The sequence below is a fragment of the Pseudorasbora parva genome, chromosome 6 (genome assembly GCF_024679245.1).
Source record: "Pseudorasbora parva isolate DD20220531a chromosome 6, ASM2467924v1, whole genome shotgun sequence".
In the NCBI taxonomy this organism is placed as follows: Eukaryota; Metazoa; Chordata; class Actinopteri; order Cypriniformes; family Gobionidae; genus Pseudorasbora; species Pseudorasbora parva.
In genome coordinates, this window is record NC_090177.1 from 17,804,933 (window position 1) to 17,830,602 (window position 25,670).

The following is a 25,670-nucleotide window of genomic DNA, read 5'->3' on the forward strand; positions in this document are numbered from 1 at the left end:
GTGCTTGCATCATGGCGTATTTGTTTTTTAAATGGCGGAATTTGCGAGTAGAAAGACTGAACACTTCTCCAGAGAGGAACCCTTTTTTATATTTGAAAAAAAGAATGTGTGTGCTGCTATGGATCCCTGTGTGTGTAATAAGCAGAGTGTATGTGCGTATGTGCACCCGTCTGTAAGCGTATATTACTAACATGCTCTTTAAACAACACAAAATTACTGCACTAATGACTTAAGACCAGGATTTTGTTGGTCAATGGTGCAGTCATTTTCAGTTGTTTCAAAATAGCAACGCACCAACAATGCGCCTTAACATACTTCATTTTCAGACCAGCACGCCCATGGGCGAACAGATGGGCGATGAGTGCAATTGTTATTTAAAAAACGTGGTTCTGGACGTATAAATGATAACTGGGTCGAGCTGAAACTAGCACAAAACACTTGCGTCGCACCGGGCATCGCTTTGTGCCGGAATGATAGGCCGCTTAATACTTAGGGTTAAGGGTTTGCCCAAAGAAACCACTACTTAAAATAAACATTTTGCTAACTATATACCTAAAATGTTCAGGCTTACATTATACAGTTCTTATTTGCTTGGCTGAACACAGTGTGACAGTACAGTGGTTTAGAGGTAAGCAATTACCAGCTACAATAAAAATATTTATTTCTGAATATCCATGAATTAAAGGCTATGCCTGGAGATTTGTAATATAATGAACTAAGATAGTAACTAAGAAGGTAACTTGCTACAGCACTGCGAACAGCTCTAAATATTTGGAAGATGACAGCTAGCATTATTTAGCTAGTTGTGTGGGTCTAGGCTAATTGCATGCCTGTCTTTTTGATAAATCACTAAGCTGTTGTTGGAATTGTTTTTTTGTGTTTTTTTTTTACAACTCAAATACCCCTTTACTTGGTCAAGTCATCAGAAACCCTCTAGATTATGTCTCAAGTCTAATGCAAATTCAAGTCTTGAGCCTCTCAGTGGTTAAAGTATAGCTTTGTGAAAGTCGTGTGAATGATCTGGTGTGCCAGGGCTTTGTGGTGTCTGTCTCTCGCCCCCTATTTTCTCACACATCAGTTTTGCCATAGGGACTCTCGTCACTGAGACTCAGTGACACTGCATTAGACTCACTTCTTACTCTAATTCCCACTACACCCATGATCCCCCAAAATGAGTCTGTCTCACACTTGGAATGGCGTTGCCACCAGTATTAAATCACTCTAGGTTTGATTGACAGTTTTAGTTGTGAATGTCTCAAAAGGACATTGGAAGTAATAGCATTAGATAAGTTTTATAACATAAGGGTGACATTAGTCCTTTTTAATTTTATTTTTTATTCTTTTAAAATTACAAAAATGCTTGTTTTATTGAGTGTGTATATCAATGGATAGATGGGTGCATTATATTTTAAAGGTGTACTATACAATATTTTTTCAGTAAAATTTCCAAAAAACACCAGACCAGTGTTATACATTTTGTTCAGTTGAGTACTTACAATATCTCAAATGTTTCCAACTATTTGTGATTTGTGAGAAAATTGGTATTTTAACCAAGCAGCTGGGATGTCTTATGGAGTTGCCTGTCAGTTATCATATCTGCGTTACCTTCGGTTTCCGGTTTTATTCTACAGAAACGCTTTACATTTAGCAGTGTGAACAAGTGTCAGCAACCACTGAGCGAACGCACAGTAACGTCATAACATCATTTTAAACACACTCAAATGTATCTAATATAATTAACTGAGCTACGTTTCCTCATTCTAGCGATGCACAGTATACCGGTACTGGGAAAATACAGGTATTTATTTTATTTCAAACGGTTCGATATCATGATTTTGCACATTTCGGTGTATGCTGCTGTTCCGAAGTTCACAGCTAGGTGGCAGTGCGCTACCCAAACTGACCGTCAAATGTGACAACAACATAGACGAACAAAAATGGATAAAGGAGTTGACTCTCACCCAAGATGCCCAAAATGACTTAATAAAGAGAGGAGTAGAAGTGAAATTTGTAATTACTTTGTTTATAAAACTGATGAAGAACCATCAAACCTAGCCAAGCATCTGACACTATCCTGACTTTAAGACTTCAAGACTTAAGAGATCGACAGGTGAGTGAATAATTTCAACCACCAAATTTAGACATTTATTTTTTTTAACACTGATCAACGCGCATACATAAGATTGAATATCACAAAATCTCCTGCACTCCTTTCAACCAATAACATTTAGATCTCATAATGTTTGCACGCGTACTGTTGCACTATTTAAATTCGCGTAAGACATAACCAACTGTGTTTATGTGAATACTTACTTACTAAAGATTTTACTAAAGACATTTTTACAGAATTTTGTGTATTTGACTGTTAAGGAAACTTAATTTGGTATGTGCAAGCTCTAAGTTACAGGCTTGTGTGTGTGCGTTGTTGGTGTGAGCTCCTATCCCATGTAACAACGAAATCGCTTGCATGTTCAAATTTGATTTCTGCTAGCCATCCCGAAACGAACGTGAAAATGTTGAATCGGAGCATGCAGATTGCTTTTGTGTAGGTGCGATGTCTTTTAAAACCAGAAGCTATTTGCTAATTTTTAGAGATTTTTGCTGAAATTATTTCTCACACGAAAGTTTTCAAATGAATGATTTGATGTGATAATCATTGTTGATTAATTTACTATTAAACATTTGTGGTAATTTTCCACATTATGGACTAAAAACTTGCATAAATTGACTCATTGTCGCGCAATATACCCGCGCCAATATAAGACTGTGTGGTATCGATTTAATATCATTACTTCGGTATTAGATTGTGGTACCATACTGAAGCCAAAATTGTGGTATCGAGCCACATCCCTACCTCATACTCATGACCGGAAAAGCGTAAATAGCGTCCGCGCCCGGCGACTGTGTCTGGGCGTCATAATAAAAGTCCCGCTGCTCGCGAGCTGTGTGTTCGCGTAATGATCGCTCCAGCAGCCTTGCTCAGCTCCACAACACTCGGTCCTGCTCTGCCTCACACTACAGTAACGTTAATAACCGCCTCTATGAACATGATTTCTTTCCGAGTCCTATTTTCCACCGGCTGTGAGGTGAAGACCACACGTCCCAAGATGCTGCGCTCAAACTTGATGTCATCAAACTACGCCTTTGATTTGAATAGGCTCCCTCTAGTGGACAGACTAAGTTCCATAGTGCACCTTTAATATTATAATATTTATCTTTATTCAGTGGCTTTTTACATTATTAAGTTGATAAAATGTACTTAATTAAAATATGTGTTAATTGATTGGCAATGGGGGGTGGGCAGACAAAAAATAAATAAACAGCTGTCCAGAGAACGATCCCTGTTCTTCACTTATTCAGCCATGTGTGTGGTAATGAAAGAATTGCTCTGCTCCCTCTGCTGGGTGGATGGTGGCTTATGGGAAGCTGGAAAGGGGAGGTGTCCCGCTGTATGGATGATGATGAAGGCTCCAAGCATAGACACGAGAGGGCAGATTGGAGAAGAGTGCCGTAGGACTCTGGGAAGTGAACCTGGCTGCTCCCCATGGAGCTAGTGAGAGTGGGAGCGAATGGCCGACATTTACAAATGAGCCTCTTCATCGCCACATGTGGGAATAGAGTATCCTATTGTGTCCCAGCCGAAGAACTGCTCAATCCTCCCCCACATCCATGAAAAAGCAGGATAAGGAAAAGGATGTGTATCTGAGCTTTTGGTGCCCAAGGCAAGTGGCAGAGGGCATACTTAACTTCCCCTCTTCCTTCATTCCTAACAAAAAATTTGAATTGGAGGGATTTATCATGCAGACCCTGAAGTCTGTGATGCTAGAACAGAAAAATTTCAGAATTTAAAATTAACTGTCTATCTCTCTATCAATTGATCGATTTTGTATTTCTATTATTCTTTTATCATTCTAACTGTTTTTCTAGTTGAATTTGTCATATAAATTTATTTGAATTACAGTTCATTTAATTTGTTGTTCCATACATTTCAGCTCAAATTCAAGGCTACAAATTCAGCAGACAATCAGTCCCGAATGGTGCACAACTGTCAAATGTAAATGAAGAAAACACCATGGTTGTGCACAATTTAGAACTGATTTAAAAATGTCAGCTTGTTCTAAAATATGATTATTAAGAATATCAATTGTTTCTAAAAGAAATACAAGCAATGCTGATTAAATCAGAATGTATTAAAAAACAAATCAGTATAGCATGTAATCAAATTAGTCTTAATCATATATTGATATTTGCAGAGCAAGATAATTCAAAGACATTATATTGTTGTGGCAGACGAAAGCATTGCTTGTCCCATCACACACTTTTTTATACACAGACCTTGGCACGGATAGCCAAGGCTAAGCTGTCACGTTCAGAGCGGAGATTTTACAGGGGGGCGGTGATGCTGACCATCTCCACTTTTTTTCTCTAAATGATGACATCCCCTCAAAGAGCAGTTTCATTTCCATCCAATGCAGTGGGACCTGGCACTAGCAGCAAAACAATCTCGCTAAGTGCGAACACTTCCCTCCCACAACACATCCTCCTCCTCCACTCAGGCTGCACTGTGGAAACAGAAGGCCGAGACAGAATGGCTGGAGCTCAGCCACTCACTCAGCTCTTGATGGGGAGGATTCAGTGCTGTGAGATGGGGATAATTTGTTTCGAGAGGCCTCGAAGTGTCTGGGACCTGGGAGGTGCACCGCAGGCGAATCAGCATGCCAAGCCAAACATTGACCACCAGCTGGAAAACATCTAAGCTATTCTGGATCAATTCAGAATTGATCTCGGCCCAACTGTATGTATAATGTAAGCTGTTGGGTGGTTAAGACTGGCTGTCTGTCTGACCAGTGCTGGGAAAGAGATATGATCTGCCCACACCCTTTAAAAGCATATTATGGGAAAGGGCAAAGGGCCTTGAAGAGACTTTCAAATGAGCAGAGAGGGTTGCCTCTGTGCATTTTATGGATTCCATCCTGCCCAGTTACAGACCAGATGTATTCAGAGCATGCTGACAGGGCTCTGCACATCCTACAGACCTGTTTACAGGGTACTCCACGTCCCACTGCTTTCTGTTGAGTCGGCAGGTTGGTGGCCAAAAGCTTTGAAAGAGGGCGCGGCACAGAGCATCATGAGTATTGAATGCCGTGGCGGGGTGTGCGCAGAGGAGCTATAACACAGAGTCGACTGCGAGTGCCATTCCTGGTCCTCATTTGGGCTGCCCAAGGAGGCTGCATGCAGGGATTAATAGGTGGTTGACTGGAAAGCAAATCTTTTTAACCCTGCTCAGGGACTCGTAGAACAGCACCACACCACGCCAGCAGATGCCAAGTGCAGCTGTCATGAGTCAGAGTGCTTTTGTTGTTTGCTCTCTCCTCTTTCCCCCTCTGTGGCCTTCTGCCTTTGCACTTCTGGCTAAATTCACATCCTCTTGACTATTTTCAAACTTTCCCGTTGTCTTTTATTTTCAAAGTTATCTGTAGGATTAATGGTGGCTTGTGAATGTTATAAAGTATTCATTCATTCACAGAATTTTCTAAGCGGGAAGGTCCTTTCACACCAAGAACAAAAAGATCATGTAGATGTTTATCTATCTATCTATCTATCTATCTATCTATCTATCTATCTATCTATCTATCTATCTATCTATCTATCTATCTGTCTGTCTGTCTGTCTGTCTGTCTGTCTGTCTGTCTGTCTGTCTGTCTGTCTGTCTGTCTGTCTGTCTGTCTGTCTGTCTGTCTGTCCGTCCGTCCGTCCGTCCGTCCGTCCGTCCGTCCGTCCGTCCGTCCGTCCGTCCGTCCGTCCGTCCGTCCGTCCGTCCGTCCGTCCGTCTATCTGCCCTGCCCTGCCCTGCCAAACACTCTACCAAAACGGGGCTAGACTGATTATGGTTTTATTACATTCAGCATAAATGGCAATTGGTAATACTGACTGTCTGTGTGTGTGAGAGTCGTGGAGAAATCTAAACAAATATGCGCAACAGCACATATAAACTCACAGAAGCTTATAAAACATGCTGATTGAACAAAACCATCAACTATTTTTTGGAGTCGGTTTGGGCAGTGTGATCTAATGGAGGTGGGCAAAGGAGTTTTCAGTGTGTCTGATAACAGGTCAGGAACACAACCCTATCTATTTTATTCGTTTAATGCACACTCTCCTGAAAGTGTGTAAACTGCCTTACAATGATGTGCTTGTTTTTAATGAGCTGTGTGAGTGAAGCAGAGCTCCACGTTTTTTTTCTCAAGTCCTTGACCTTTTCTCATCCCCGCTGACTCTTGTTCGTCTGTTATACTCTCACACCTCTCCCACTCTCACTCATTTATCCTCTCATCTCCCCATTCCCTCCTCAACTGTCCCTCCCTGCGTATCACTCTCTCGTATGTCTAATTGCATTTCAATTCGCCCTAAGGGATGCCTGGGTAGTTCAATCCTCTCCCCTGGTTTCCCTCAAATCCATTTGCACCCTGCACTGGCCAGGTCAGTTTCATGGGTTGCCCTGCAGGAAATATCAGATGACCTCACTTTCCAGTGACAACAAGGTATCATGGGGAATAGAATCAGTTCAGAGGCTCATCCTGCTCCACATTCCCTCATATCCATCTTCCCCTCCTGCACAGACTTCCTGCTCTCAAGTGTAGAACAAGGTCAGAATCATATACTGTGTGATACTAATCACCAAAACTTTGAGTAATTAGTTTATATTACATTTTAAAAGTTACTAATTATTCTTTTACTCTTAAATGTTCATATATATATATATATATATATATATATATATATATATATATATATATATATATATATATATATATATATATATATATATATATAAATATAATATATGAACATTTAAGAGTAAAAGAATAATTAGTAACTTTTAAAATGTAATCTATCTAATATATATATATATATATATATATATATATATATATATATATATATATATATATATATATATATATATATATATATATATATATATAAGGAAAGCCACAATATTCAATATAAATACTCAATAATGCGCTCTTACGAATTGTGTTTTTTTCGGTCTTGCATTTAAATAATTATTTATATTTCTCTTCGTTTGAAAGATCTCAGTTTATTTCGGCTCTGTTTGAGTGTGCCTGTAAGTCTACGTGCTGATATCAGCAAATATTAAATCATATGCACTAAAATTAGGGGATGTTCAACCGCGTTTTAAAGGCTGGCCGGTTAAAAATTTCATTCACGTTTTGCATGCGCTGAGTGTGCGCGCGGCTGTCAGACACACAATTACTGGACTAAGTAGTCTTAACTGCACTAATACTGCTAAACACAACATATATAAACAGTCGGATATGTCTAAAGTGAAAGTAAAATCGCGTGTCTGTATGAGATGCAAGCACGTCTTAGCAGCGCAGACTAGTGATTGTGAACTCTTGTCCTTAAAGGGACGGTTCACCTCTAAAATTGTAGAGGTATTAGAGATATTAAAATAGACAATGAAAAAAAAAAATCACTCACTGCTCTTGAATAAAGTAATAATACAGTAGCTTTCGAACAATGTATATTGTATTTTGAAGACTATGTAGTTTTAATTTTAGCCGAACATTTATTCATTCAATTTCATGCTACTGTACATCTCTGAGCAGCCACTGTAAATGTTTATATATGTTTATTTTATATTATACAATACACTAGGAATGTGTACAAGGTTTTTTTAAGTAAAGTTTTAAGTTTAAGAAAGGTTTTTCAAGTCTTTTAAGGAAAATAAAGAAAAGAGTATTACAATAAAAACTTGTTCTCCTTAACCTCTTTCTGTTCCTGTCGGCTAAGAATAGAATAGCAAAAAAACAAACCGAAAACCGTGGTAAAAAAACAAGGTATGTATTGAACCGTGGACTAACTGTATTGTTGCATCCATTAATATAAATGCACACACACACACACACACACACACACACACACACACACACACACACACACACACACACACACACACATATATATATATATATAATTTTTTTATTTTATTTTTCTCACGAGGTGAGAAACACGGAGTTTGAGCTCCTTCCAAAGATTCTCTATTGGGTTTAGGTCTGCAGAATGGCTAGGCTACGCCAGAACCTTGATATGCTTCTTACAGAGCCACTCCTTGGTTATCCTAGCTGTGCTTTGGGTCATTGTCATGTTGGAAGACCCAGCCTCGACCCATCTTCAATGCTCTAAATGAGGTTGTTCCCCAAAATCTCGTAATACATGGCCCCGGTCATCCTCTCCTTAATACAGTGCAGTCGCCCTGTCCCATGTGCAGAAAAACACCCCCAAAGCATGATGCTACCACCCCTATGCTTCACAGTAGGGATAGTGTTCTTGGGATGGTTCTCATCAGTATTCTTCTTCCAAACACGTTTAGTGGAATTATGACCAAAAAGCTATATTTTGGTCTCATTTGACCACATGACTTTCTCCCATGACTTCTCTGGATTATCCAAATGGTCATAGATCTGTCTGGACATGTGCTGGTTTAAGCAGGGGAAACTTCCGAGCCATGCATGATTTCAAACCATGACGTCATAGTGTATTACCAACAGTAAGCCTGGAAACGGTGGTCCCAGCTCTTGTGTAGTTTCTCTAGTGTAGTTCTGGGCTGATTCCTCACCTTTCTTAGGATCATTGAGACTCCACGAGGTGAGATCTTGCATGGAGCCCCAGTCCGAGGGAGATTGACAGTCATGTTTAACTTCTTCAATTTTCTAATGATTGCTCCAACAGTGGACCTTTTTTCACTAAGCTGCTTGGCAATTTCCCCGTAGCCCTTTCCAGCCTTGTGGAGGTGTACAATTTTGTCTCTAGTATCTTTGGACAGCTCTTTGGTCTTGGCCATGTTAGTAGTTGGATTGTTACTGATTGTATGGGGTGGACAGGTGTCTTAATGCAGCTAACGACCTCAAACAGGTGCATCTAATTTAGGATAATAAATGGAGTGGAGGTGGACATTTTAAAAGAAGACTAACAGGTCTTTGAGGGTCAGAATTCTAGCTTGTAGACAGGTGTTCAAATACTTAGTTGCAGCTTTATCATATAAATAAATAGTTAAAAAAGCATACATTGTGTTTTTTTTAAATACCAGAACCAGCATGAAAAGTTTGATTGAAAAAATAAGTTTATAGTATATAAATCTTTTGATATATAGATATATAGAACTATAGTATATAGATCTCCCTCTTATGCTTTTATAACAGCAGCACTTCAGCCGCATGAACTCCACAAGTTTGTGTTTAACATAATTATCATCTTATGAAGCATTTCATTTCATTTAATTTTGAATCCCAGATTTTCAATTTGGTCTCAGAAGTTTGGACCCCACTGTACTTTATTCTGCCCTTTTTTTCACTATTCAGTCTAATGAATGCATCATCATTTCATACAGTTCTATATAAAGTAAGCAAATATCCTGTGTTCTCGCATCTGTTTCTCAAGAACATTTATCTTATAATATAAAGGCCCTCTGTAACCCATTTACTTACTCCACTATATCTGGGACTTATTTGTGTCTTTATAACAGAGTAGAACATGGCAGAAAGCTTGAAAGTGTGTTTTAGTATAGAAGTCTTTTCAGAGAAGTTCAATGAAGCCGTGCTAGTGGAAAACACTGTGGGTTGAAAGAATGAGGTTGACATATGCACAACCGATGAAAACTCATGCTGTGAATAATGAATCCATTTGATCAAGTCACTTTTTTGTTTCAAACACAGACATAGAAATCTTTAAATTAAACAGCCCCAAAGTGCCATGTTAGACTTAATGGAATATTAGTATTCAAATGGAGGAGTTTGTTCCCCTGAGTGTCTATGAGCTTTTTAGTCTCAAATGCTCAATAGCTCATGGGAACAGGGAGATGCTTTATGGATGGTATTTAGAGACAAGTGTCTGAAGGGTGCTGGGATCATGCCAGAGAGATGCCTATTTCTGTTTTTAATGGAACGTCTAACGTTGTTTCAAGTGATCAGCCCTGTCACTTTAAACTGTGAATTTTGATGCTTTCGACGCCTCTACTTACCCACATCAATCTAAGCGTCAAAAGCAAAAGGTAGAGACGACAAACGTGCACGCCGTGGGTCAGCCAGGGACACAGATACTACCGCTGGAACAAACACCTCATCAAATGTCTGCCAATACAAGCAGCGTCTTGTGCGCAAGAGAAATGTGATGGGAATTGCATTTATCAGAGCTGCTTCTCTGTCTCCTCCTGATTTAAAAAGGAGGGAAGGATTGGGCAAAATTGTGTTTGCTTGCATTATGCTGTTATTGTGTCAGTTTTCCACACTAGAAACAAAGGAAGGGAAATATGCATGTCATATTTTATTTTAAATTGTCAGACGTTTACTTATGTTCACAAATGACCCTTGCTTTAGCTGTCAGCAGTGACAGTTAAAGTGAAAATTGAGGCAGCTGTTGTCCGGTATCCTATCAGGGAGGAGTTTTCAAAATTGAATCAGAGATGTGCGTATCGGAGGTTCACGTTTACACGTTGCCCTCAGATGGGGACAGAAACAGAAGAGGACATGGGAAAAAAGGTGGCAGTGTTTCATGTGAGCTAGTTCTCCTTGTAGAGGTGACACCATTTAGCATATTAAGAGCATTTTAAACAGGTGCGGGTAGACACGGTTCTCGGTAATCAGCTTTTCTGATGTAAGCTCCTGATACATGCATTTTACAGACTCTCCAATGTCAAGGTCCTCTTCTCCTTTTTAGTAATGCTAGAAAACGGCGCAGAGGTGTCAGGCGCATGTTCAGCCAGCTCTGTGTCACATTGTTCTTGGTTTATTTATTTGCTACCTTTTGACTTATGCAAAACTGTGTGTGGTAAGTGGTTCAATTATGTGATTTTCCCCCCAGATCTATTCATTTTCAATGCCACCTCTATATAGTTTGATTACTTAATTGACTCTTTCAGCTTTAAAAAAAAAAGAAAAAAGTCACCAGCAGCATTTTCACAAAATGTTCATGGCCCCCAGAATATTTTGATAGATTGAAAATGAATAAACTGGGTATCTTCAATTACCGCATTACATGTATTCAAAATTGAAATTAAAAAAAAAAAATCTTGAAAGGTATATAAGATTTTTTTTTTTTTAAACCAACAGGAATACAAATAGAATGTCTGTTATTTTCTCTATCGTGAACACTGTTATATGTAATTGACCCAAGATTTAACAAGCACTTGTAGGGCTGACCTTGAGGTCAATAGCTGATTGACTGCTGCTGGCCAGACTTTGATGTACCATCTTGACAACTGCACCAAGTCAACTCAAACTAGTCGAACTAGTCGCTCATAACACCACACAAACTTTGTCTCTCGCAGCTGTTTAATGGCTCTTTGCCTGTTTTTGTTTGGTTTTTTGCCGTAAGGTTATTGCACCTTTATGGCTGATCAGGGGGTTGGAATAATCCTCGACATCTGTTCGGGGAGTGGGTGGGGGATGCCGACGTTTGCCTTTTATTTACTGGACCGGGCCTCTCGGCTCATCCCCCAGCTCTGAGGTCGGCATGTTGACTTTTAATGGGAAAACGATAAAGAAGAATCTCAAATGGGCCTCAAGGTCAATGAAGGAGTTTCGCCCCCAGCTCTCTCTATGGCTTGTAAAACAAACATTATACATGAGCACCGTGGTAAATTAGCACAATCACCAAAGATGGACTTATTTTATTTTTATAACTACATGCATTTACTGTTTTAATCGAGTGTTTAGTAAGTTGAAGTTTTCTTTCTTTTCATTACAAAAAACAAGTCAAGTGCAAGTGTAGTTACTGCAAAACTTACAGTTTGTACAAACTAATCTGGCAAGCCAGGCAAGTGTGTATTTTTTATTATTTGGAGTGGTTGTCTTATTCTTGTCCATGGTCATATTCCACACAGCCTCTTCCTCTCGTCCTTCTCTCTTTCCCTCTGGCCCTGATGACAGGAGGGCAGAACGTTAATCAGAACGGTGCTATCTCTCAGACAGCACCTGCAGGCTATCACCAGCTCTAGCGTTCTCTGTGTGGGCACTGCCAGTCTTGGCACCCTGGTACCTCGAGGGATGGCTCTACTGCCAACTGTGACAGGATTACACTGTAGAGTTACTGACTATAAATATATATTACACTTCCTAAGGACATCTGAATACCATTGGTTGTTGGGAATTGAGTACAATTTGGATTATTATTGATAGACTTACAGTGTTTAATTAGGTTAGTAAATAAAGTCTTGTCAAACACAAATGCAAGGAGAATATTGAAATTGATTGTAGTGTGATGGATTTACATTATATAAACTGCTTGGTGTAATGTTCTAGAAAGTAAGCTTATTGATTGACATTTTTTTAAGAGAGATATTTTGTGAACCACAATTTAAATGATTTTGATGAGATTAAATCTGAAACTGAAAAAATATACAAGCTCCTGTGACGAGTCTATTGAATCTGCTTGTAGCATTAATTTAAACCGGCCTGCAACTCAAACATACTGTAAATAAAACAGTATGTTTCATTGAAAGTTTTATTGAAATATCGCTCATGACTTCAGCAGAAATGCTCTCGATGTTGTGGCAAGCCTTTACAAATCTTTTCTTAATTTACTAAGAACACTTGAATTTCAGGAAATAATTGGACTCTTGTTTGATAACATCATTTGTGTCCCTTTCTATTCCTGCTGTCTTTGTATGACAAATGCCCTCAGTGTGAAATGAATGGCTGGCTGTCACAGGTAATCACGAGGTTGCTTGTCAGTACTCGGTCTGCTTTCATTTCCCATGATTAGCTTTGTGAAGGAATGATGGGATACGTTTCACTCATCCACTTGTCTCTTTTGTTGGGTGACAGTGATGACTGGGTTAACATTGGTACCAGAAATCACATCATCTGCTGTCATGCTTCTTGTGCATCCTAAGAAAGTATTACAGAAATCAAACAGCCACTGTAAAGGAGGTATTAAAGGGTTAGTTCACCCAAAATGTAAATAATGTCATTAATGACTACCCTAATGTCGTTCCACACACATAAGACCTCCATTCATCTAGTTCATCTTTCATTTAGTCCGAGAGCTTTTCTGTTCTTCCAATGAAAGATTCATAACCATTCGAATCTTTGTTTGCAGACTGAAAACAAACCCAGAAGAGAAGACAATGCTGAATAAAGTCATAGTTTTTTTTTTTTGGACCAAAATGTATTTTCAATGCTTCAAGAGATTCTAATGAACTAACTGATGTCACATATGGACTACTTTGATGATGTTTTTATTCCCTTTCTGGACATGGACAGTATAGTGTGCATACACTATCAGTGGAGGAACAGAAAAGCTCTAGGACTAAATATAAAATATCTTAAACTGTGTTCTGAAGATGAACAGAGGTCTTACGGGTGTGGAACGACATTAGTCATTAATTACATAATTTTCATTTTTGGGTGAACTAACCCTTTATTGTCATTTGCATCTTCATGTAGTATAATGTGAGCTTCAGACAAAAAGGGAGCAAATATGTCCACAAAATCTGCTGAATGCATTTTCCAAGGCTTTCCAATGTTCCCGAGCTTGCGGGAGTGCAATATGGTCTTAAACCGATCTTTTCTCGTATCTCTGATGGCTATGTTCTACAGACATTTTTAAAGCTTATGTTGTCATATAATGCAGGTTTACTGAATGCACTGTACAATCCAATCCTTTCAGTTAATTATGTGTTAAAAAGCTGTTGATATTCTGTAACAGTAACACCTACCTGTCGTTCTGCCTTCTCTTTTTGACAGGAAATTGCAGCATACTTGATTACATTTGAAAAGCATGAAGAATGGTTGACAACATCCCCTAAAACAAGGTAAGAGTATCCATTTATCAACTAACCAATTAGAAATCCCTCTCCTCAGAATTCCAGGTTTTATCACCGTGATGCTCAAATGAAGCCATTAGCTGAAGATCCCCTCAACGACCCACTTGAGGATTAATGCTATCTTAAAAGTTAGGTGTTTGATATTGGTGGACATTGGTGGCAGTTTCAAAAGGTTTACTAGTTTTAGGTGTTAGCCTGACAGGTAATGGATTATTAATGTGGACTAATAACTGCAAATAGCCTATTAGCAGAGCTCTTAGCTTGATGCTCTGCTCTCATTTCTTTTGCGGGTACGAAGGTAATGTGTTCATATCTAACAGCAATTAAACGTCTTTTAATAAATGGATGTGTAAGCTAAAGGTGTCTAACAGCATAGAAGTAGATGGTAGGTGTTGACTGACGTTTAAGATGGAAAAGCGAGCATGTCATGTCTATCAGCGAGAGTCTGCGCGCATGCACCTGAATCAGTCTGTCATTTTGGTTTATGGCTGATAGCTCACCCTGGGGTCTGAAGCACCTCTGCTGAATCTATATATTCCCAGACCCCACAAGAGTAGGATTTGTGTGTTTTTAAATAGACTCTCTATACACTTGATGAGCTGTAAGCCATGCCAGCAGTGGTGGATTTGAGATGTAATGGAGTGGCACTTATCCAACGGCAAATATGCTGCTGATGCGGTTAGAGTTAAGCAGGACAAAGGATGCCATGGTGAGCAGGATTTGGGAGATTGTACTGTCACTTTAATTCAGCAAACTTCTTCATAAATAAGCATAATTACATTAATTAAGAGAATTTCTTAAAATCTGTCAAGAAAATGTCTGTGATATGTTCAGCCTAAAATTCGAATTATATATAGAACAGAAAAACAGAAAAAATACTGCACTCTAGAAATGATCGCAGCTGGTTAGGAAACAATGTATGAGTTGCTTCTGTCCCTTAGAGTAAAACTCACTCCGCACATACAGTAGATGTAACCAATCATTAGAAAGAGATAAGAGAAAGGTTACTTGAAGGTGGGGAAGATTTTTGGGAAAAACTACATTTCATTTATCCACCAATGCACAATGTCAGGGCTCTTATGGTGCAATATTTTAAGAAGCTTATAGTGTGGGCACATTGTGTATATGTGTGTACGTGCAAGGGTTTAAGTCCGTGTGTTTCTTCAGTCTGTTTTTCCTAGCCTCAGGTTAAGCCCTCCAGTCTCCTGTTCTAGCCAGTTTGTCGAAACAGAACAGTGCTTTCTCCATCTCCTGCCTGCTTCCAGAAGGAAGTCCCACTTCTCTCCCAATTAGAGAAAGCCGATCTTATACTATTAGACAGCTCAGAGTCCTTTCTTCTCAGTGCCAGACACGGGAAACTGCATCCCTCCATTCTGGCCGCCATTGGCACAGAAAAAAAAGCAAAGCTGAGGGATCCCAAACAAGCATCTTTCACGCTTGTTCGTAGTGTATTAAACACAGTGTCATTCTCTTTCTCTCTCTCTCTCTCTCTCTCTCTCTCTCTCTCTCTCTCTCTCTCTCTCTCTCTCTCTCTCTCTCTCTCTCTCTCTCTCTCTCTCTCTCTCTCTCTCTCTCTCTCTCTCTCTCTCTCTCTCTGTATATATATATATACAACAAAGAATGACTAATTTATCATTCTTATTTTTTGGTGGTTTTAAATAATTTACTGTTATCTGCTATTACTGCTATTTATCCACTTTTTTTACTTTATTGCCAATCAAATGGCCAATGTATGGACCATTGCATCACATTTTGCATTGTTGTTTTTAGTGTTCCGCCATGACATGCATTTTTATGACTGCATGTCAACTGTCCAAAGAAAAGAACAAATCTTATATAAACGCCCCCATAACAACTGGGTGGATTGAAGCCAGCCTAATTACAGTATACATGGTCTCCTTAAGAAAAATTAGTCAGCCAACAAACTATTGGTTTTTGAAAGATGTAGTTTTGCACATCCATATTAACAATCCTAATTCATGTGCAAATGGACTTTGAGTACTCCAACTTCCACCCAATTTTTCTCTCTGCCTGTAAGGGACATTGATAATGGCTGGACATAAAGCAAAAGCCAATTATAAGACATTTCCTTGTGTAATTGCTAGAGATGAGCTGAAGAGCACCCCGTCGGCTTTTTATCTCCAACACACAAAAAAAATTAGTCCATGAATAAAGTGTACCTCTCTGCACTCACTCATTACTGCTCTGTGCTGAGTAATGTGTATTATCACTGGCTAAAAGGAAGTTGGGAGAGTTTTTGTGTGCGTACGCTGTATTCAGTGAAATGTTGTAGTGACAGTTACAGCAAACGCTTAGGGCTTGTTGGATTCACAATGGTGACCGGACTGTGATCCTTTAAAGACCCTATGAAATAGAAATTGGGGTTTTGTGGCTTTAAAGCCATCTAGTACACGTCTAAAAGTAAAAAAAAAAAAAAAGAAAACTTTTAGCCAGATATACTAATTTAAAATCTGTCGAAAAGAATGTCATATTTTACATTCCTTGGTGTTTTTATACAATACAATTCTATGTAGAATGAGATTGCCCTTTCTCTCCTTATAGCCGGGTTACTTTAATTTAATATTTAATAGTAACTGTATCATTGTTAGTTTTTGTTTTATTTGAATTTAGTTTTCATTTTAGTTGTATTACTTTAGAGCTGCTTGCACTCTGCTATAATTTAAACTGTTTAATGTGGGAGTCTTATATGTTTGAAGATTTATAATAGACCAATTTTCAAAGACTAAAACTTTAATTAATTTGTGGTATTTTTTAATCATTATTTCTAGGTAGTTTTGGAGTGACGTATGAAAATGTAATATTTTAGTTCTAATGATGGTAACTTGTGTCCCTCTAGCATTAAAAAAGAAAAAAAAGAAACATTTGCATGCATTTTGTGGAAGAACATTGTTTTGGTTTTGCTTTGACTGTACAAGATGTGTACTAAATATGGTTCTTTCTCATAACTTAAAAAAGGGATTATCCTGCTGCTCATGAAACTTTCACCACTAGGCTTAAGAGATGTAACCAGTTTAGATGGAGAGGATCTCAAGCTGATTAACTGAAGATGTTCTTCCTTGAAAATAAATTCCATCACAGCTTTACAACAATTATAATGAAATGACCCTTCACAATAGATAATGCTTTGCAATGAACTCCGTTAGAGACCTACATTTGGCCATTTTAATCTGTTGAATAAAATACCTAAAATCTAAACACATAAAACAGGCTTAACCAGGGTAAGACGAAACACATCTTGGAAGGATTTATTATGTATTGATTCATTATTTCAATTGTGTTCATTTTGAACAAAAAAAGATATGATAGACGGTCTATCAGCAATAGCGAGTACCACAGCAAACCATGCTATCGACCTATGTAGCTTTCATTGCTTGACTTATTTAGATGTGTGTTTTTACATCTGGATGTAAACAGGGCTATGCTAACCAGCAATCCTTGATTCCTTGGTAAACATAAGAAAGAAACTGTTTTTTGAGCACTTTTATTGTATCTTTAGAAGTAGGCTGGTTTGATGAAGAGAGAGAGAGAGAGAGAGAGAGAGAGAGAGAGAGAGAGAGAGAGAGAGAGAGAGAGAGAGAGAGAGAGAGAGAGAGAGAGAGAGAGAGAGAGAGAGAGAGAGAGAGAGAGAGAGATGACAGCAGTGTTTTGACTGAAAGGTACACTTTTTTTCAGTGGTCACGGCATATAGTTGAGGTCAAGGTTCAAGGGTTACAAGACGAGGTATGTGGTTAAACGATTTTCTTGCAGTATGTCATTTGCTCCTCCTCCTTCCCGGTGGAAGCCAACTGCTCTGAGGCGCCAGGCTACAGGAACTGACTCAGCCTCTGGGCAGGCCAGGCTGGAGAGACAAGGGAGGCAGAGGTCAATGGGCCATGGAGAGTGTAATAGCTAAGCAGTATGCCATGCATGTATGGAGGCGTAGCCCTGGGCACTGGACTCAATCATATAGACAAGCACACACACCCAGTCACGTACAGTACATACAGAACAAACGTGAGGATCAGGCCAAAGCTTGTGATAAGACAGAATAAATATTGTATTCATATTACCAAGAGATCAGTCACTAGAAAGATATATATATATATATATAATATCATATATACCGGTGTGTGTGTATATATATATATATATATATATATATATATATATATATATATATATATATATAGGGTTCAGTTCTCTCCACTAACTAGTTGCTTATTAGCATGCATATTTCTAGGATATTGTCTGTTTGTTAGTACTTATAAAGCATATATTAATGTCTTATACTACATGACCATATTCTACATCTCTTAATCCTACACCTAAACTTACTAAACGCTAACAAAAGACCTTGCTAACTATTAATGAGCAGTAAATTAGGAGTTTGTTGCAGCAAAAATCATAGTTAATAGTGAATATGTGTTCCCCATAATAAAGTGTAACCGAAGTTCTTAGTGCTTATTAAGGTTCGCTTTAAAGAATTCAAGGCCAGAGTCCCATGATTGATGCATTCGCTTCCTGTAATGAACATTCCGTTTCAGACAGGAAGTGCAACAATAGTTAAAATCAATAGGACCGTTTGCACGCAGGCCACTGGAACAACACTACAGCTAATTCAGGCCATACCTGTCAAAGCCCCGAAAATCTCCCACAACTCCAGCGCAGCGCACTTTAATTTACACTGGCGGCCACCTCCTTTTCCATTTCTATTAAAAGGGGAGCTCTGCATTAAGTGTTAATGAAAGCCAGAGCCGCCTTGTGATTTAGGTGAGCTCGGCTGAAGCCCCGCAGCGCTGACTGCGTAAAAAAGGCCAGGATTCACTGCACTTATTTAACACACGCACACACAAAATGACATGCACATCCCTTTAATGAAAAACTCTTTAGTCTAGACTGGAGAAATAAGATAATTAACGCTGAACATCGGAAGATTGGACATGATATTATTTGTGTTCTGAGTGTCAGAGAAAATGCCAAAAGAGGACAATCTCTACAAACATCTTAAAGAGTTATTTATTTTTATAGTATAGATGTTTGAACGATTTTTATTATTGCTTCTCTTAAGTCAGTGGGGTTTGTTCAGTTTGTTCTGAGTAAACACAAGCTGGCTTTGTCAGTTAGTTCCCTCCTCCAAGTGTATTTTCTCGTAAGATGGAGTTGGATGATTTATAGACAAACTTGTTTTCAGGATTTAGTTCATTAATGTTTGAGGGTGAGCTGAAGCACCTGTCCTTCACTCTGCTTCATGCACTATCCTGCCTGGCCTCAGGTTTACGTCATACGTCTCTGGAAGGCATCCAGCAATTCGTTTCTCTCATTATTGCTATCCCACACCTTAGTCCTTGACTGAAAATAGGACAAAGGTACCAGTCAGCCTAGAAATGTAGTGTTTACGAGATGGCGGGTACAGTGAGTGCTTTTGAGGAAGAACTAATCACTGGATTTGCAGGGTTATGGCATCAGATATTGTTTGTCTGAGGGGCTTAGAAGGATGCAAACTACATATTTATGAGCATTATTGTATATGCTGCTCTGTTTGTTTTGTTACTGTAGAGTACGACTTTTAAATATCTGTTGGGTTGTTTTTGGGGTACTTTACCCATCTTGTTTTGTGTCCCAGGGGGTAAAAGAGTTAAATGGGTCTACATTTGGAACAATATCAGAGTGATTAATGACAGAGTTTTCATTTTTGATTAACTATTCTTTTAATGCTAATTTGAGGATATGCTAGTAACCCCATCTGTCATATTAAGAACGAAACTATTTGTTTTAAAAATGGTGTACACTGTAGAAAAAAAAAAAAGAAAAAAAAGAAGCTTTAAAAGTGTAAGGCAACCAGCTGCAGAAAATGTGTTGAGTGCATTTAATCCATTTGTTTGAGTTATCTCAACTTTTTTTCATTTTAAGTAGTTGAATAAACTTTAAAAGCTGAATTTGTCATACAAAATATAAGTAGATTTTTTTTACAGTGTATTCTGGATGAATTCATCATGAAACCCAGTAAAATAAGCAAGACTTATTCTATACTTGTGGCATACTTATTGTATATACTTATTGTATACTTGTATAATTGTATATGTGTCAATGTTTTTGAAAGAAGCGTTGAATGAAAATTTACAATAATGGTTTTCGATTTTAAGTTATATTACAATTTAATTTCTTCCTCTAAAGGCAAAGCTGAATTTTCAGCATCATTACTCCAATCTTTAATCTCAAACAATCCTTCAGAAATATATGCTGATTAGCTGCTGAAGAAACTATCTTGGTAACACTTAAGAATACGGTTTCATTATTTAACATTAGTTAATGTATTATCTAACATGAACTCACCATGAGCAGTACATTTGTTATTGTATTTGTTAGTCTTTGTTAACGTTAGTTAATTAAGATAAATCCGTTTATGGTTTGTTCATGTAAGTTCACCGTGCAATTAATGCTAACAAGATTTTAATAAAGTATTAGTAAATGTTGAAATTAACATGAACAAAGATTAATAAACTGAAAAAAAAAATTAATAAACTTTTTACGTTAATTTTGTAGTTCAGTACTTATTAATAGTTCATGTTAACTAATTTTTGGGGACTCTTTGATGTTCTTTGAAGTTCAAAAGAACAACATTTAGTTTTAATAGAAATCTTTTGTGACATTATACCTGTATGTACTGTCTTTTTTGTTCAATTAAATGCATTCTTGTTGAATAAAATTATTCATTTGAATAATAACAAATCTTAATAACACTAAACTTTTTAACATTTAGTGTATATGGAGAACAAATTATATTGATGCCCATACCTTACAATAATACTACAGTTTTATCAGGACCACTATCATCATCATCTGATTCAAGGGGAATCAGAATGCCAAATCCTGGCTGATGAGAGGAGGAGCTGTGAATTGTAGGTAGACTGCCAGAACTAACGCTACACTTGATTTCTTAACAGTATGCAATCAGACTCTCTTTATATATCTAATTCTCTTTTTGCTTCAGAAAGGATCTCAGTAATACTTGACTGTACCAACTGTTATTTTACCTAGAAAGTTGGCAAATTTGTCCAAATCCATAATGAAGGTGTACCAGGCAACACACTGTTAGTTACTGTTAGAATCAGGTTGTGAAAAACCCATACTATGTTGGATTCAGATGGGATTAAAATTACAAAGTATGTCTGAAACATGAATTTACCTGACCTATTCAAGGGAAACTAGTCTAGTTTTGGGCTTTAGTCTCATAATGGTTAGTCTGTGTTTCTGTTTGAATGTCTTGTGGCTTTGTATTGGCTTGTTGTGAAAGCTAGTTTTGCACTGCTTTCTGAGGCTTTCTACATAACTATCAAGAAAGCGTCTCTCTTCTGACGACCTGCAATGACATTGTAATCTTCCACCCTCATGGCCTCATGCAATACGCATCTCTTTTTCTCTTACACTTATTTTTTCACTGCTTTACTGCTCCTCCCTTATCCCTGTCCCAGAATCCACTCCAGCAGTGCTCCCAGCAGAGCACTCCTAAAGACACAGCTTTGATTAAATCCTACAGCAGCACCGCCAGTGCAGGGAAAGGGCCTGAGCTATGACAACAGAAATGGGAACATAGTCACAGCCACACTAAAAGCAAATAGCATTTGTAACAACTCAAGTAAATGAACACACACTCCACAGAAACACTTAAATTAGTGCACTCTCAGTTGGATGTTTTTATTTGAGCTTGAGTACATTTGTTAGAGTGTGTGTGTCCAGTTGTGTTGCCACCATCATTAAGCATCAGTCGAGTGCCACTGTGCTCAGCGTGTCAGGTGAACTTTTCTTTAAGATCTGACCATGCTCTTGCATGATGTTTTGTGGCTCTCATGGGCTGGTGCCTGCTTAGAAGAGTGAGAGTTCCGGAAAATGCTGAACTCTACATGAACACAGATGCAAAATGCTTTGCAAAACATTGCAAGCCTGGATTCTGGAATCCTATTTTATTTACTTCTATTCAATGTGGCAGTAAAAAAAATAGTTCTCGAGAGGCAACATTTTGATATATTTATTAAATTAATATTTTATGAAGTATAAACAAAACAAATTGGCCAAATACACTGTTGTTTTTTGTTTGTTTATAGCTAGCTAAATAATATCCAACATGATGATGATCTATGAAATAATATATGATGGTATGGTGTGGTATGGTGTGGTATGGTGTGGTATGGTATGGTATGTGGTATGGTATGTATGGTATGGTATGGTATGGTGTGGTATGGTATATGGTATGGTATGTATGGTATGGTATGTATGGTATGTATGGTATGTATGGTATGGTATGGTATGTGGTATTGTATGGTATGTGGTATGGTATTCTATGGTATGGTATGTGGTATGGTATGGTATGGTATGGTATGGTATGGTATGGTATGGTATGTGGTATTGTATTCTATGGTATGGTATGTGGTATGGTATTCTATGGTATGGTATGTGGTATGGTATGGTATGGTATGGTATGGTATGGTATGGTATGGTATGGTATGTGGTATGGTATGGTATGGTATGGTATGGTATGGTATGGTATGGTATGGTATGGTATGGTATGGTATGGTATGTGGTATGGTATGTATGGTATGTGGTATGTGGTATGGTATGTGGTATGGTATTCTATGGTATGGTATGTGGTATGGTATGTATGATATGATATGTATGGTATGGTATGGTATGGTATGGTATGGTATGATATGATATGATATGATATGTATGGTATGGTATGTGGTATGGTATGTATGGTATGTATGATATGTATGGTATGGTATGGTATGGTATGGTATGGTATGGTATGGTATGGTATGTATGATATATCACATCACATCAATCACCAATCTATCATATCATATCACATATCCATCCAATCATATCATATCATATATCACATCACATCAATCACCAATCTATCATATCATATATCATATCACATATCAATCCAATCATATCATATATCACATCATATCAATCACAGTTGATCATTTGTAGTGAGAAACGTTCTTGTTCTTGTGTATATGTTTTGAACCAAAGTGAAAGAGAATGAGAGAGAGGGGATGAAAGCGATGAAGCAGGAAGGTGTTTGAGTTTGAAGGCCACAGATATGTCAGCTTGGCCTATTAGCCAAAACCTTAGTAACCTTCCCCAGGTAGAGTGATTGAAGTTTAGCCAGACTGACGTCAACGCCCCTCATCCATCCACATACCCTGAGAGGACACAATGCCCCATAAAAGAGCTGCCAAGCCTGGGGCCTGACCAAGGGCAACCATACCACCCACTGGCCCCCTGGGCAAGAGCCACACACACCCTAGAGGAAGATGGGGAGAGAGAGAGAGAGAGAGAGAGAGGGGGGGGGGGTAAAGAGAACGAGGACAGGGAGAAAGACAGACAAGTCAATTGGAGGAGAAAGAGAGTGGATGAAAAATGGAAAGAGGACAGAGAGTGAAGATGATGGAGGGATAAAGCAGAGGAAAATGGAAACATGTCGATAAGAAGAAAGCGAGTGAGTCAAATGGAGATGGGCTGAGTTATGATGGATGTGGTTTAAGGAAGGGAGGGGACATCACACACAGAGTAAAAAGGGAGGACGAGCGAGAGTGTAGAAAAATGCAGAATGTCAGTATGGATTGAGATAGAGACTGACAGACTAGAGACAGTCACATGGTATAGGGCCTGTTTAAGGAAACTAGTTTCAATGAAAAAAAACAACAACAAAAAACACCTTTTCCGCAGATCTTATTTTGCATTTCGCAGAAGAAAGAATGTCATACAGGTTTGGAATGACATGATATTGAGCAAATGGTTTTTGCATCAACTATATCTTTAAGATGCAGCTTGCTGGCCAATTATGGTGAGATTTTTCCCCCAGCTGCTTTCAGTAGAGATCAGTGTAGTCTCCGTTGCCGAGAGAACAAACTGTTGCCCGCACAGTAGCCACAGGAAATGACTCTGTATGCCATTTGTCCATGTGCCAACGGGCAGAGAGCAAAGAGGTTAACCTAAAGAGATGAAGGCACAATTAAAGGAGCGTGACCAAGTGTAAACACTAATGCCGGCAGTGTAAGGGGAGGCTGCAGGAAGAGGCCCACTGAATGAGGGGATGGTTGAATAATTAAGCTGGAAAGAAAAGTTGATGTCAAGCAGGTGTTCAAGGAGAAAGTGTCAGCCAAGCGGGCCGAAATGGGGAGAAGTGCTGCCACTGCAGTGTAATAATAAAGACTTAATTCAATTAGTGCTTCTGCACCGGTGCACAGCACACTGGCGGCCTGTCAGCTCCAAACAGCCCCTGTACTGTTCTTCAGACATGGAGGCACACTCACCCAAACACGCTCATGCACAATGGCATAGTTAAATGATTATTCTCCTCCAGAATCCCTCAGTATCTTTCCCCAGTAGTTTCATATTCTGTCGTTTTAGCTACCTTAGATCACCATGTCTGCTTGTGCTGGTCATTTCCATGTGAAAGGTGTCACAAATGTGTGATCTCAATTCTCCTGTAAAACAATGAGATTACATTTAGACTTGTCCAGCCAATTTGATGATTTTCCTGAGAAAGACTCCAGTATTATTATTATTATTATTATTATTATTATTATTATTATTATTATTATTATTATTATTATTATTATGGTAACACTTTGGTATCGGGAACAGATATTCACTATTAACTACGACTTTTGCTTCAATAAACTCCTAATTTACTGCTCATTAATAGTTAGTAAGGTAGTTTTTGTAGCATTTAAGTTAAGGTATTTGGTAGGCTTTAGGGATGTAGAATAAGGTCATGCAGAATAAGGCATTAATATGGGTTTTAAAAGTACTAATAAACAGCCAATATCCTAGTAATATGCATGCTAATAAACAACTAGTTTATAGTTAATAACTGAACCTTAAAATAAAGTGTTACCATTATGATTATTAAATAAATATTTATGCTTCAGTTCAAGTTGTGCTCATTCAACAGCATTTGTGGTATAATGTAAAAAATGGTCAAACGCAGCAAAAACTTTTGGTTATGGTTCAGGCACTGTAAGTAAAATGGGGCAGATTTTTGGAACGTTTAAAAGAATGTCAATTTTTTGGGATTATTTGAGTGTTGTGAAGCTGTTCCAATATTTTGTAACTGTTATTTTAGGGTCAATGGCATTTAGGGCTTATGACAACTTTATGCAGTTACGGTTAGTAAGCAACGTTTTCAGGTTAAAATCATATTAACGTATTAACATCTTGTGGTTATTGTAACTTTTATGGCCCTATTCACTCTCATTATCTCCCTTTTTATTTTAAGAAAAGAAAGGGACAAGTGAAAATTATTGTTGCAATAATCAACAATATGCCACATATGCTGTTGAGCTTAACTTGTACTGAACACAGAATATTCCTTTTATGTATTTATTTATAAACATGTATATCATGTTGGATGAAAGGTGCTGGTGTCCCAGTAGGCTGTCTCCTGGCACAGTGGAGCTGGAAACCATCAGTCCTGCTCCATCTGAAAGAGAGTAGATGGGAAGCCAGGCTTGAGGGTGTTGTCTTTGTGTTACGTAAGGAGAACGGTAGAAAAATAGGACCTGGGTATGTTCCAGGGAGCTTTGCGAGTAACCTGGCCAACCACACTTTACTGCCCCACACAGACACCGGTCCTGTTCCATCTGTAGGTCTCCAGCAGGGTGGAGTGGCACAGGAAGAACACAGCGTGCCTGTGTGTGACCCTCCGTATATACACAGAGCAACAGGATGTTATCATTACACACGTACAAAAATCCTTAGCACGTCTGTTTATATGTTCAGGGTCAAATGCATTTTTCGCACATCT

At 38.4% G+C, this 25,670-nt stretch overlaps 2 protein-coding genes across 15 annotated transcripts in view; one reads left to right on the forward strand and one right to left on the reverse strand.

Moving 5' to 3' along the window:
* asxl1 (ASXL transcriptional regulator 1) overlaps positions 1-14,128 on the reverse strand; it is a 222,858-nt gene extending 208,730 nt beyond the window's left edge. For both annotated transcript variants that reach the window (XM_067445914.1, XM_067445913.1), the window contains exon 1: positions 14,123-14,128. In XM_067445914.1, coding sequence (XP_067302015.1) covers positions 14,123-14,128 — 6 coding nt within the window. The remainder of the gene's footprint in view (positions 1-14,122) is intronic.
* Positions 1-25,670, forward strand: part of camta1a (calmodulin binding transcription activator 1a) — a 437,191-nt gene that overhangs the window by 167,589 nt on the left and 243,932 nt on the right. For all 13 annotated transcript variants that reach the window (XM_067445898.1, XM_067445899.1, XM_067445903.1 and 10 more), the window contains one exon: positions 13,770-13,837. In XM_067445898.1, coding sequence (XP_067301999.1) covers positions 13,770-13,837 — 68 coding nt within the window. The remainder of the gene's footprint in view (positions 1-13,769; positions 13,838-25,670) is intronic.